Source organism: Pseudonaja textilis, chromosome 1 (assembly GCF_049901715.1).
Source record: "Pseudonaja textilis isolate UNSWEBS1 chromosome 1, rPseTex1.2, whole genome shotgun sequence".
NCBI lineage: Eukaryota > Metazoa > Chordata > Lepidosauria > Squamata > Elapidae > Pseudonaja > Pseudonaja textilis.
The window spans coordinates 28,609,344-28,624,577 of NC_141990.1; the positions used below are offsets into that span (position 1 = coordinate 28,609,344).

The 15,234-nt window shown below is 39.1% G+C and overlaps 1 protein-coding gene across 5 annotated transcripts; it reads left to right on the plus strand.

The window, feature by feature from the left end:
• Positions 1–2,508: 2,508 nt before the first annotated feature.
• Positions 2,509–14,690, plus strand: FDFT1 (farnesyl-diphosphate farnesyltransferase 1). Of its 5 annotated transcripts, XM_026715970.2 has the most exons (8): positions 2,509–2,999; positions 5,347–5,444; positions 6,545–6,728; positions 8,210–8,338; positions 8,925–9,116; positions 11,028–11,204; positions 12,722–12,874; positions 14,102–14,690. In XM_026715970.2, the coding sequence occupies exons 1-8, from the start codon at positions 2,898–2,900 to the stop codon at positions 14,321–14,323; spliced, it is 1,257 nt and encodes a 418-aa protein (XP_026571755.1). In that variant the 5' UTR covers positions 2,509–2,897; the 3' UTR covers positions 14,324–14,690. The 5 variants fall into 5 exon arrangements, with proteins under 5 accessions (XP_026571755.1, XP_087786302.1, XP_026571756.1 ...); XM_026715971.2 differs by lacking the exon at positions 5,347–5,444 and having other exon boundaries at positions 2,862–2,999; XM_026715968.2 differs by lacking the exon at positions 2,509–2,999 and having other exon boundaries at positions 4,864–5,444.
• The last annotated feature ends 544 nt before the right edge of the window (positions 14,691–15,234 follow it).

Here is a 15,234-nt window from a genome sequence, read left to right on the forward strand (position 1 = left end):
CTTCGTGAAGTTTATTTTTCTTGACAATTTTTTTTCTAAATGTTCAGTGGTAAGAATTGGGTGTAGGAAGGATATTCTAAATCGCTCTTTGAAATTGGAGTGGAAGCAACATAACCAGCTCCCAGAGGTAGAGATAAAATGAAGTCTGTTGCAAATGGATTCACAAATTGCATTAAGCTTGTTCAGCTATAGTTTATTGTATAAACCACAATTGTTTAGGTTCTTACAATATTGTCCACAAGCAAGTTATACATTATAGTTTAGCTCCACATTATAGTTTAGGGTGAATCCAGCCTGTTTTATCATAATCAGCTACTTCATCTTTACTGCAAGATGATGTTGTAGAGCACTATCTATTTTTGCATCCTTACAAAAGTGCCGTTCTCTCCAGCCTGGTGTAGTCTGAACTGAGGAAGGCTTTAGTAGAGGGGACAATCTATTGTGGGCTTTAATAGGGAACTTCAACCACAAAATGTCACTGAAACCAATTAATGGAAATCAGCAAAGGAAAATGTTTTGTTTTACCTTCTAAGCCTGTTTTGTAATTACTTATGAAATCTAAAGTGAAATATTTTGGTGCTACTGGAAACCTAATCCTTGTAGATACGAGATAAAAAAATGTAGCCTAAGAGGCCCAGCTATCCATTGCTCTATACTAGCTTGTGGCCAAAATACAAGTTGATAAATCAATGTTATTGATTGTTAACTGTCTAATAAATGACAAACTGACATATATTCTGCCAGATATCAGATAGTTTTGGAAATGGTATAAAATCCAAATCCAAAGGATACCCAAAGTCATTTGGATGTAAAATCCAAAGTAAAGTTTTGTTCCTGTCATTCAAAATCCAATGAATGCAAGGTCTGTGAAATCAGGTTTTCAGAGAGTCAGTTGGATTAAGACGGATAGTTATAGAAAGTAATAAATACATAAATAATTTGGGCTGCAATATTCACATTTGTTCAGTGTTTTGTTTCTCAAATATATTTGCTACAGCTCAAATTCTCTACATTTATAAATGCTCATACAGTGAAATCAAGTACCTATAAGCAACTGTAACCATGGCAAAAAAAACAGCTTCTAAGTAATGTTTGTAAAATAAATAGACAGTAAATTGCCAAGTGATAAAGTATATTAAATTTCAATTACTTTTTTAAAAAAGTGGATCAATGGCTGAGTCTGCTTGTATATGAGGGTGAGCCCATCATTCTGGTCATGGGAAGAGTGTCAAAACAAAGCATCTGTCAAAATCTGGATTCCTTCAGTTTTTTTCATTAACACTATGAACCTCAAACACCAAACTTGCTGAAAATTATGGGCCAATTGATTTGGAGGACACCAAGTTGGGGACCTCAAGTAGCAAATGTACAAGTAAGGGAATGGATGAGTAGATGGGTTTATTTTATGCTAAATCATAATATTGCATGTTTGTAAATGATTAATGATAACTGATAATTGAATAACAAGCCTTAATTAAAACAAATGGCTTGAGATTTCTATAGAATTTAATACTTTTTTCATTATTCAGCCACTAGCTAATTCCAGAAACATAAGAGTCTGATGGTATTTTAACTTTTTCATCTACTTCCATTGAATTGGCATTGCCTTTTGACACAGGAATTATTTGAATATGGAGCAGCAAGCCAGTTTTTGCATTCCCTTAGTATACTTACAATGTTCTAGTGATCTATTCCTTAAGTTTTCCCTTCATCCAAGTGTCATCAGAACATTTATGGTGATTGCTATTTTTCCCAGTAATTGTAATTTCCACTCTTCTAGTCTAACATTTCTCATTATATATTCCAGTTATAAGTTAAATAAATGATGTGGCGGTAATCAATCTTTCATCATAGATAAAATCTAGGCAGCTGCTATGAGTCCAAACTGATCTGATGGCAAATAATCAATTTCAATCTACTGTTGAATCACTTAATTTCTCCAGATTCCATTCTACCACTTCTTTCTGCCCATTATACAAATTCTTCAGTGGACAGAGGTCTAAATTCTTCAGTAGTCAGAGGAGACAGTAGACACCCACATTTTGAGATCTTTCCACACACACACACAAAAACCCCTATACAGAAAAAAAAGTCCTTTGTGGCATGACCTGATTTTCCATTTGATGTTTGCAATATGAACTCTGGAGTTCATATTGAAGGCTCTTTGTACATCTAGACATTCTTGTTCCATTTACTATCTAAATCTGGACTGAAAACCTTGAGATTTATCTTACCACCTTGAGTAATAACTGCTATTACTAACCAAACCGGATTTGTAGGACGACATCTTTGCACAAAGAAAAACATTGCCTGGCTCCTTTAAGAAACCCGGCGACTTCGAAATCAATCCTGCCATTTTAGGCCGCCTATGGCCGAGCATTGACCAACCAAGAGATAGCGACGGATCGCCACACCAGCCCGAAATGGTTTAATTGGCTGCCGTCTTCCTGGTGCGAGGACCGCGCGGCTACCGAGCTTCCTATCAACCTACCGAATCGGAGGTGCTGCCTGCTGATTGGTTGCTGCTAGGGGACTAACGCTAGCAGAGAAGTAACATACCGTAACCGGTGTGGGTCTGAAGATAGCTTTGGGTTGAACCTCCCCTCGGTCGGAGAAGTGAAATAGAATTGCAGGCGGCGTGTAGTGGAGGGAGGGGGGAATTACCTCGCTTCTGGAAACCCCTAGGCGGGGGAAAAGAAAAACAGGAGCAGCCAAATGGAGAGAGAGAGAGGAAAAATTGACGTCGGAAATTAGAAGTGGGGGCGAGGGGTAGGAAGCAAAAGGCAGGTGGCACAGTTAGAAAAAAAGGGGCAGAAGAAGGAGAGAAGGAATCTTCTGCTCTTGAAAGTCTTCAACAGCAACACCGTCCCTACCTTGCCAGGTCAACGCAGAAGTCAATGGAGCTGCTAAAGAGATGGCTGGGTCATCCAGAGGAGATCTACAATCTGGTGAAATTTAAAATGGGTGGATACAAGACAGTAATGCCCAAAATGGATCAAGTGAGTTGGGCTTTTTATTTTATTCCTTTGGTTAGTTTTTTTTTCTGCTGAGGCACAAGAACAAGAGTTTTTGTTTCTTTTTTTATGGATAAGGCAGCTGGAGAATTAATGTATAGCATTCAGTATTTATTAGGTGATATGACTAGCTTTTAGTATTCTTGAATTGTTCTTTTCAAAAGTTCATTTGCTTGTCAATATCTTTGAAAACATATTTTATGGGAAACAAATGCTAGACAGCTTTGTTTACCCTCTGTGTGGGTGTATCTGCTTCCATAAAATTACATGATATTGAAGCTTGGTTCCCAGTGTAATTTTTATTTTTGCTTTTAAAAAGTAGCTAAAAGGAAGCAAGAATAAAAGTCGTAGAAGAAAATGGGATCTAATTCTTCTTGTCCAATTCATCCATGCTCCCAATGATGATATTCAGAAGAAGAAATAAATGTAGTTTTTTAAAATGAAAGTTGATTAAATCTCTATTAGTGGTGGCTGCTGTTATTGGTCTATTATGTATTTCTCTAGTTAGAACTAAGGAAATGACACATTACTGAAAATTAGAGGATGGATCCTGATAAAGTATTGACTGATAATTGTTTACTGAATTTTCCTCCCCAGATGAATGGGGAAACTAAAACAATAACAAGCTTTAGGTTTGCAAAGCAATTATAGCATACATTATAGTTTCTTGGATTACAATGTATGCCATTTATCATTTTTAGAAATGAAACATCTGCAAGAAAATAATCACCTCAGAGACCACCAAAGGCACCTTTAATTCAACCCTGAGTTACAAATATTCTCTTATGTCAGTATTGGAGGAAAGTTAGTGGTTTTGTTTGTTTTCAGATTCAGCAATTATACTGCCGCTAGGAAAAAGTGGCCAAGGAAATAGGAAGATAACAATAAAATGTTCACTTCAAAAGCCATGTTCACACAGTGCACTTCTTACTAATTTTTTTGAGTTACTTAATTTACAATTTGCTGATCACAGCAAAGCTAATCAAGGTCAAGGTTAACCAAGCTTAATGTGTTGTAGAAATGCATTTTCTTGGCTTTGTTAAAGCATGTTATGGCAATCCCTTCACTACTTGGATAAGGGGACCCAGCGGCTGTTTGGGTGCTAGCATAAAATCAAAGAGTATGAGTTGGGAGCAATAGGCTTTTCAGTACAACTCTGTTCAGTATAGGGGATGTACTGAGCTATCCCATTAGGTGACTATCCAGACCTGATTTGAAAATTCCCATCAAGGGAGAGGAGAGACTTTCACTAGTTCAGGTAGACCATTCCAACCATCAGGTGTTCTGAAAATTCCTCCCAAAGTCGGTGGTAATATCCTTTAATTTCAACACATTGCATTTGATTGTTGTAAGTTTCAGCAGAAAATAACTCATCCCCTTGCATAGGACAGCCTTTTAAACTATTACTTGCATGCCCTAATTTTCACCTTTACAAGCAATTATTTCTTCAAGGAGGATGGTGCTGATCAGTCCTTTGCCATTTTGGATGGCACGGTTCACAAACTCTTCTAAGATAGGTTTGTTTCAATTCATGATTGGAAAGCCCACCACGGCTAGCTTCACACCGTACCCCAAGTAATGTGAACAAAGCATATTATGGTTTAGCACGATGTGGAATTCCAACATCATAAGGGCTGGCTATGTGATTTGCAAACCATGCTTTAGGATTAAATTAAAAAAATCTTGCTAGTTGGATTTATTCAATAAAAAAGTATTATGGCATTAAATAAGCCTATATGTGATGCGAACTCGGCAGGTGGTAAGGCTTGTTTCCCCGGCGCGGAGGCGCTTTGAATTTAGCGGGATTTGCCCCGAAAGAAAGGTTGGATAAAAGCGCACTTCGAGCCTCGCCTCCCGATGTGCAGATAACAGCACTCGTTCCTTCGGTCTGGAAGGCGGGGCGCTCCGTGCACGTCCCCTTTCACCCTGCCGGATGGGCGGGGCCTGTACCGTAAAGGAGAAGAAAAACATTACGAATCTGAAAGGGGGGCCGGGGGGGCGTGTCTAACTTCGGGGGCGTCCCGGAACTACTTCGATGCTCCGTAGCCCCCAGGCACGAGGGCCCCTGTGAGGGGTGGCCCGCTAGCCGTGTGCCTCTCCGGCCTTGTATGCCTTTTCCATGGCCAGCTGCAGCTCCAAAGCCGCCACGTCCCTTTTCAAGCGAACCTTGGCCTTTTCCCCACCGCGTGCAGGCGGCGGCGGTGGGTCGAGTTCCTGCCTGACTGGCGGCGGCCGGTTGCGGACCTGCGGCGGTACCTCTCGTCTCCCGCAACGCTCGCGGCCTCGCTTTCTGTTCTCTCAGGCTGCGCCTCCGCCTCTGCTCCTTTTGCAGGACTCGCTCAGCGATAGCCTCCGGGTGTGTTACAAGTACTTGAACCAAACCAGTCGGAGCTTCGCCGCCGTCATCCAAGCGCTGGACGGGGAGTTACGGTGAGGGTTTTTGTTGTGTGTGTGATTCTTATTTACTTGCTGGGAAAAGGGAATAACGGAGTGACTTTTGGGCAGTATTCGCCAACCCAATACTAAGGATCTTCATCGGTCATAATTCCCCGCGGAGGAGGAAAAAGAAATCCGTTGTGATTTGCTGATAGCAAAAAATGAAACACATCTACTTTTTACAAAGTTAGGCTATTCTGATTTGTACCTGTTTTTGTTTTTGCTGACAGGAGACGGTAGAGCTCTTGTGAAAAACATACGTTATAGGCATCCAGTGAAGTTAGGCTCTGGCTGCAATTATTATCCATTGACTTTAAGCTTTCCCACTACCGGAGATTGTAAAATTAATTCGTTTGTCATCTCTTTCCTTACCCTACACATAAGAAAAAGCCTTTTAGAATTTTGGGAACATCCCATGATTTGCATCAACTGCAACCTTTGGGTGTTCAAAAAGTAGTAAATATAGACTACAATCCACCCTTTCCCAATTCTTTTAAGTTGGGAATATTTAAATAAAAATCAGCAAATTCAGGGTTAATTATTACTGAGATGTTCATATTTTATTATAATATTATAGAGTATATGCAATCTACTACCATTATATTTATTGTAGTTTATGATATGATCCATGGAACTTTAAAGAAAGGTTTCATTGCAGAGACCACAATTCTTTTTGCGTAAAATCTATTAGCAGTTGACAATAGCTGAAGTCGGCAGTTAATAGGATCAGAGCCAAATCCTAGCAGGTTGTTTCCTTTGTTTTCTTTCATATCTAGTATTTTGACCTGGAAGAACATATGCTTATTATAAATCCTTTGTGGGTGCCTGGAAAAAAAAGATTCAGCTATCACAGACTGTTCTGTTGCTTCAGGTTAAATGCTCAATATATGGCTTTAAACAGAATGCAGTTGTTTTGAATTGCATCAGACTTAAGTGGGAAATGGTGCTGTTCATTCCGTACAGGTATGTTGTGCTTTTTTCTATGAACAAATGAGACATGGAGTTTTATACTGATTAATGTTGGACAGAACAAATTATTTTTCTCTTTCCTCTGGCATATAAATCAGAAACAATCTTTTTCCTTTTCTCTGTAGCCATGCAGTGTGCATCTTCTATTTGGTTCTCCGAGCTCTGGATACTGTGGAAGATGACATGACTATCAGTCTTGAAGCTAAGGTCCCCATGTTACACAATTTTCACTCCTACTTATATCAGCCAGACTGGAAATTTATGGACAGCAGAGAGAAGGACAGACAGGTGCTGGAAGACTTTCCAACTGTGAGTGGTGCCTCTCATGCATTTATGCAGTTAAAATATCCCTGCTCTAAGGCTCTTTTCCCCTGACTTCAGTAAGTGCGAGAGAGATCAGTCTCTTAAAATCAGATATATTAGCATCTGTTTGGAAGTGTGATAGTTTCCTGTCCTGGAACTTTAGAGGTACCATTTCAAAAAAATTGAAATCAGGACTGTCCACTATATAGTTGCCTTTATATGTACATTTGCTTTTTATGGTACTATATTAGATGTGTGAGAAACTGGTGCACTTACTTGAAGGATTGCAACTGGTGCAACCCCTTACTTCACATACATAACTTGAGTATCTAGATTCAATAAGTTTTTCCTTTGAGTTCACATGCATTGAGGATGTGTAATGTGAAGCAGAGTTGATAATTAGTAGTAAGTGGCCTCCCAGGTAGTTTTAGTGGCTATCAGGGTTGTTTAGGATTCTGCTGAGAAATTTTATGGCGAATTACAAGTGCTTCCTTTTCATTTCATGCTAAATTTTGGTAGAAAACAACAAAATGCATTGGATAGGCACAATACAAATTAAACTTAAGGTTTTTCCCAAAACATGTCTGTATATTTCTGTGTTATCATTACTATGATGCCTGAAAAATGATTTTAAAAGAATTATGCATAAGAATTTACAAGACACTCTCATGTTGTCATGGCATCGTCAGCGTGATGTATTGTGACTTTTTTGCCCTTCGCTAAACGGGGCATGGCCAGCGTGCAATGCTTCCGGCCTGCGGGCCATGAGTTTGATGCCCTGGTCTAATGGTTATTGCCAGCCTCAGAATCCCTGGTAAACATTAGGAGGCAACAGTTGAAGAACATGTTTATACTTAGGACCTTCCTGAATATTTGTGGCTGGTCACTAGATGGGTTTTTAGCCTGATGTTGCCAGTTACTTACTTTCATGGCACATTGTCAAAAACATGCTGTGTAATGTAATTTGTAATGTAAATTAAACTCTGACACTGATTTAATTTCCAAAACAAGTATTCTTTTTAAATAATTGGAGTCTTTTGTAGGCGTTGCGCTCAAGAGGAAAGGAAGTAGTAACAATTAAGGAATAGCTTTCAAATAGTTATGTATCCTTGCTAATTAAGTTTGCAGAACTAATTATATAAGTAAGAAAAACCATGTTGCCATTATTTCTTTGGAAGTAGTATGATCTGCTTTAAACTTGAGTGCATTGCTTTTAGTCCTCCTGGATAGAAATAACTTGCCCAAGTATCTCTTTTCTAAGAATATTTCCTATATTGCTCAGAGGAAATATATATGATATTTGATTGTTGTAAATTCAAGATTAAAGGACTGCTGAAATATTTTTAACTTTACGTGCATGGAACCTAAAATGAGCTAGCATTTTTGAGCTCCTTATCAATTCAGAATTTTTTTTTTTTTGGGGGGGGGGAGGCAGGAAGAGACACATGTATCATTTTTTATGATCCCATTTCTTTTCTTGCCTTTAGATTTCCCTAGAGTTCCGGAATTTGGCAAAAGTCTATCAAGATGTGATTGCTGACATTTGTCACAAGATGGGTCTTGGTATGGCAGAGTTTTTGGAAAAGAAGATGAATTCTAACAAAGAGTGGGACAAGGTGAGTGAGTTGGGAGGGAGAGTATCCTAGCAAACCTGTATACTAGCTATAACCTTTAACTTTACAATACAGAGACCATCAAAGTCTTCTATTCAGTGAGGCTTTTAATGTATAATGCATGGGAACAGAATATTTAAGGAGAAACAATACAAGTGGATAGCTTCTATAGGTCCAGGGAAAAGTGGTACTAAGACTGATGTTGGGGGATGTTTCTTTAGCTCAAAGGAGATGATCCCTGCATTTTAGGTGTCTTGGAACTGGAATTGGTCTTCGATATGGATTTAGTTCTCTCATTACCATAAGGCTGGAATAAAGAACTTTCATCACCCAAGATCTGTTGCAAACTTTGAGTTGACATATCATGACCACATCCTTTTAAAATGAACAGCCCTAAGAATTGTATTGGCAAGGTTCTGGGGTTTTAAAGGCTGAACTTTTGGCTCTTAAACTTACTCCAAAACATATATTACTTTAGCAAAAGTAATTCAAGAAGGAAATTGTAAAGTTTGGTAGCTGCAGCCTTTATGGATTGAACTAGATTTTTAAAAAAATATCTTAATAAAGCTCTGAATGTTCCAACCTATAGTATTGCCACTATGTTGCTGGCCTGGTGGGAATTGGCCTCTCCCGGCTCTTCTCTGCCTCAGAATTAGAAGATCCTGTTGTCGGTCACGACGTAGAATTGGCCAACTCCATGGGACTCTTTCTGCAGAAAACCAACATCATTAGGGACTATCTGGAGGACCAACTGGTGGGCAGAGAATTCTGGCCCAAAGAGGTAAAAGAAAAAAGTATGATGTGAGGAAGAGGTCTTAACTCACTGGTATGAATGTGTACAGCATGCAAAAGCTACTAGATTCCATCCTGATTTATGCTGTTTACTTGATGTAGAATACCTGGGTAACTTTTCTTGCCCAGGGATCGCTTGTGGATTTGAGGCTGCATATAGCTACATATAAGGTGGTTTCGTTCACATGTAAGATATTCCCATTGTCCCTAAGACTGGTGGAGTAAGATTGAATTCTGTCTCTTGATATCAGAGCTAATGCTTCCCTACTGCTAATTGCAGCAGAGAAATATCCTGTCTCTCTTTATAACTATTGTTACTGCAGTTTTGGTTACTAATTATGGCTGCTACCCATACACATGCACTTATTTCTCCCCCTCATCTCAGCTGTTTCACTTAAGCCACCAATGCTTGCTAAGCTGCCTTGGTCCTGGAGTCTTGGCCTTCTTAATGGCTGCTTCTCCCTGTCCCCCATGGCTGGAAGTCCTCTCCTCCCCCCCCAGACCTGGGTCCAATCAATGAGAGGGATAACTAGAAAGCTAGTGAACAATCTTTCCCACACATAGTGGGGTGAGGAGAAGGTCTGTGCCTCCAAGCCCCTGGTAGGTTTCCATGCACTAATGGACCTTGTGGCCAGTTAAGGCCTCCTGGCCCATAGCAAATTTCTATGCAATAGCCTAATTTCTGTGAGCCTCCCAGAACCTTGAGGTACTCCCATGGAATCACTTGATGACCATAAAAGGAAGAGCCAAGATTGCAGTTGCTGAACTAAGTGGTCACTTGGACATCTTGTTTAACAGCTGCTTTGTGATCAAGATTACGGTCCCAATTGTGGTCAGAAGTTGAGGACTATCTATATTTTAAAGATAAAAGTAGAGAAGAAAAATAATGAGCAGTCTGGCATACAGAAACAAGTGGGGAAAAATATGAATTGGCGTTCTTATTTTAAATTATAAAGAAAGGACTGCTTACTTATTATTCACTTTTACTGTGGGAAGATAACTTGAAACAGTGTTCCCTAATCTCAACAACTTTAAGATGTGTGGATTTCAACTTCTAGAATTCCCCAGCCAGCTGGAGTGTAAAAGTCCACACGTTTCAAAGTTGATGAAATTGTGAAATATTGACTTAGAGCAGCGGTCCCCAATGTTTCTGGTTCCGCGAACTGGCAGGGGTGGAGAAAGATGATTCTGCATGAACCCACACTGCTTGCACAAATGCAGCTTTGTGCACTCGTCCGCCACTTGCATGGCCAGGTTCCCAATAGGCTGCAGACTAGAGATTGGGGATCCCTGACTTAGAGCATGCAAGCTTCTGGGGGGTAAATAAAAGATTTAGTAACTGCTCTTGGATTAAGCATAGCTTTTTGAGCTTAGTTGAGTGGAATAGCTAATTAGACATGACAAGGATAATTATGTTTTGCTCTGATCTAATTTGTACTTTACATAATGGTGGGTCGTTGTTGGAAATCTTCATTGTTATTTGGAGGCATCAGTGATTTGCTCAAAGAGCCTTCAGGACAAGACATGTTTAGGGGTGGGATTCAAACAGTGTAACAACCGGTTTGCTTTGTGCGCGCAGACAGCATTTGTAACTCATCTTCTGCTGCAAGCCATGTGTGTAAAACAGCTGACTGCTGTGCAAATCAACTGAGCTGGAAAACCCAGAAATAAAGCACAGACAACAGCTGATTGTCGGAGTGAACTGGTTCCCTCACAGCTGATCTTAGGAGATACCAGGTCACCTGAACCGGGCTGAACCGGTAGAATCTCACCCCAGACATGTCCAATAAGCGTAATCCCTGCAAAATTAGTTTGTGAAAACCAGAAAATCTCAGGTGCTCAGTAATTTTGAAATTCTGCAAAAGTGGCCTCAACAACCTTGACCTCTTGGTGTTCCTAGGTTTGGAGCAAGTATGTGAAGAAGCTGTCAGATCTGGCTAAGCCGGAAAACATTGACAAAGCCGTCCAGTGTATGAATGAGCTCATTACCAATGCCCTATATCATGTTCCTGATGTCTTGACATATTTGTCCCGCTTGAAGAATCAAAGTGTGTTCAATTTCTGTGCTATTCCACAGGTAAATTGAATTGTCTTTTTACTTTTGTTTACTTATTACATTTACATCCTGCCAAATCTATCAAGGATTCCTGGCAGTTCACGATTAACAAAGCAACCATAGTTCAAAAACTCAGTTAAAATATTCACAGTAAATAAAATAATAATTAGGAGTAGGAGTAATAGCAAAGTTAATTACTAAATGCCTTTTGGAAGAGATCTGTCTTAACTATCTTCTGGATCATCAATAAAAAAGGGGACCAATCTGATTTTTAAATGAATGAGTTCCAAATCAACAATGCCTCTTAGAATTCCAGATCAAGCCTAATTTGGTTGATCTTAAAAAGCTTTGAATTTAGTTAAAGTATTTTGGTTGAGAGATTGCTAGAAAGGTTAGGGTTGTAGGCTAGAAAATATCCTGGAAAAAGGCAGTAAATAATTTTACTCTGCTAAGCATACATGAAGTAGATAATGAGCTTCTTATTCATCAGTGGATTAGAAGACTAATTAGGCTATTTTAAAATAGACTTGGATGCCATGATTCATCATGTGATGGGAACCCAGTGTCATAGCGGTATGACAAAAAAAAAACCCATTGGGTTATTCATTTGTCATATTGAGTCTAACAAAATGAAAAAGGGTAGAAAAATGCATTATGTATACATTTTTGTATGGCACATGTAGTCTTTTCTGCTTTTCACTATTGCTGGGACTGCCTTTGTGAACCTAAGTTAACAAAACAAGTTACGGTGTATATAAAACCTTTTAGGCCTACCTGTACTTATGGCATAGTATAACACTTGTTTCATGTAACTTGCTAATAAAGTGGCTAGACTCCTATAACATGCTGAAAAACACTTGATTTTGTCTTACTTAGAAAGTGGTATCAAAACCTTAAACACAAAGACTTTTATGGGGTTCTGGTTTGTTACCTTATAAGAAGCTGCATTCCTCTTGAGGTACTTCATGATGATGCTTGTCCACTAGGCCCTAAGGAATCTGTCCATGAACATAGCATTCATTCTGTTGTTGTTGTTGAACATCTTGCTATTTATTATTCATTCACTGTTCTTTGGGCATGAATATTGGGTGTATATACTGTATGTTTATATGTATGTATAAAGAGAGCCAGTTTGTTGTAATGGTTGAGGCATCAGGCTAGAAGACTGAGTTCTACTCCCACCTTAGCCAAAAAGCCAGCTGAATGACCTTGAATCAGTCATTTTTCCTCAACCCTGTAAAGGAGGCAGTGGCAACCACTTCTGAAAAACTTTGCCAATAAAATTGCATGGATTTGTCCAGGCAATGTCCAATAATTGGACACAACTGAACAGAAGGGAAAAATGTTTATCACATTTATGTAGCTGTCCTCACACATGTAACTTTCGAGACTATTTTATAAAACTAATCAGCATATTAATCTTCATAAATTATCTTTTTTAAAAAAAAGTTCTGTTTTTTTCTTTGGAGCCTGATTGTGCACAACTACGTAAACACCTGCTCTTGATCATAAGCCCTTTATCTCTTCTTCCCTGCTAGGTGATGGCTATAGCCACTTTGGCAGCCTGCTACAACAACCAACAGATCTTCAAAGGTGTGGTGAAGATTCGAAAGGGACAAGCAGTCACATTGATGATGGATGCTACTAACATACAGGCTGTTAAAACCATCATGTACCAGTATATGGAAGAGGTGAGTTGGGAGAACCTCGTTATTCAGTTCCTGATGCCTTTTAGTGGGGAAGGTTGAGTTAGAATGGATAATCACCAACAGCTGCTTTTTTACTTTGAAACTCTATAAAAGTGCACAGTAAAGCTTAGGAGGTTGGATTTGGTCTAGGATGGTCTAGCTTTGATATTCAGGAGATGGCTTTGCTTCAATAACATGCTAAGACTGAATCTAGGGGAAGATAACTCAACATGATTGTAAATGAAAATTCAGCATTTACAGTTGCTGTCATTAAAATCGTTGCAGATTATTAAGGAGTTGTCACCATTATTGTGACCTCTTGCCAGCTTCCTCACTGACGTTGCTTGTAAGAAGCTGGCAAAGGTTGAAAATTCTGATTATGTGACTGCAGGGGGCTCTGCCACCAACATAAGTATGAGGACGGCTCAGAACCACCATTCGTTTAGCACCATTATATGATTGAATAATGTTGCTGACAAGTAGTCATTAAGCAAGGACCATCTTTTGGATTATTCCATATATTTGCTGCTATGAATTCCTTAAAAAAAAAAGTAAACTAAAATATATACTATTTCCAACATGGAGAGTACATGGGATTTGGAAAAGTCATGGAGCAGAAAGGACTGAATTGGTATAATGAAATCCTCTCTCCCATGAATCTCCTCCATGCTATTTGGCCTTCCAAGTGTCCCTTATATTTTTCACTAGCTAATAAGGAGTGAAAGAGAAAAAAGAAAGGAATGGGAAAAGGTGGCTGGTTTCTCATGGGAATTGTTGGTGAGGAGGAGAGAGAGGCGTGACTATTTCATAGAAACATAGCTAAAGCTTTGGCTTGGCAAAAAAAATTAGAATACCACAAATTCATATAGCCCTGTGTACAGACTTGTTTAACAACTGTTCTTTATCTAGCAGTGCAAGTTCCTTTCCTTTTCTTTAGCAAAATTACAGATATGCCAAACTCATCCTATGGAAACACAAAATGGGGCTCTAATGATGATCTAAAAAGTCCAGATTTAATATTGTATTGCAAATTAGATTGTGAGATGGCATCAACTGGCAGTGTCAAACAATCCATAAATGTGTTTCTACTAGAAAAGCTAAATGGAATTGTTTCATTAATCTGTGATGTATTGTTCAATACTTTTAACTTACTGATTAGTCTATTTTATCTGTGATTTCTATTTTCTTTCTTTAGTTATGGTATGTTAATTGATTTCTCTTTCTCACTAGATCTACCAGAAGGTCCCAAGCACAGACCCTTCCTCCGCCAAAACTCAACAGATCATCAACACTGTCCAATCCATGAGCTTACCCAGTGGTACCCTGGTCTCCCGGACCCATTATTCACCCCTCTATTTTTCCTGCATTATGATTTTAGCTGCCTTGAGCTGGCAATATCTGAACACTGTTTCAAAAGCAGCAGAGGAGTATGTGCACACTGGTGAGAACTGAGAGTGGAGCTCTCTTGTGCTGCATTTGGAAGGGGAATATTTTGAAATGGGAGAACTTTTTGGAGTCCCAGGAATGTAAGGAACAGGACTGCGAATGTTTTGCTGCAAGCTGACTGAACTGGAAGCCTTCAGTTAAAAGCATCTGCTGCTGGTTTTGAAGCCTCTAACAGTTTCCCATGGAGACATTTGCTTTTTTCCCAGCTAAACTAGCTACAGCAAATTTGTTTGAGTCTTACTTAGTGTTTTCTTTTCTGCAGTTTGCTCTGCATTTGTTTTTGATGTAGAGTGTTTTTTAACTCTTGATGTTTCAAAGTGTTTGTGAATTTTGACACTAAAAACGTGGTAATAAAACCACTCCTCTTGCTGTAGTTTGAGCACTGCATTTTCTGTTCAAAAAAACTTCCAAAGCCTGTACTATGCCTTAAGTTGCACTAATTTAGGAATTTGTCCTTACATTAAGTTTGGAGATAGATATTTGCCTTTGTTATTTTTTCTTTTCCATAAACGTTATTGTGCCTCTTGTAAAAGGTTTCTATATTGTAATATGGAAGGAATTTTGGGAGCCAAGAGAGGAAAGTTATATAAATCGGTGAGGTAGGGCAAAACTCTGGGCTCTTCTACAGTAAAGCTGCCCACTCCTGAAATAGAGATCAGCACTGAGAATCAGAATACTTTTAAAATCTTCTGTAGACTTGGAGAAGTTCTAGTTTGGGATAGCATGCAAAGTAGGCTGTGAGAATTTTGGAAGGTGCGGACAATATCTTCACATAGCAGCTTCCCTTTGCAGATTCATCCCAGGTATCTGCCCAAGCATGTGGCCTGTAATCCTGTTCTGTTGTCTCCATGCACCGTCCCAAAGAAGCTCAAGGAGAGTGCTTTACAAAGTATCTGCTCAAAAGCTTTAGAATTTGA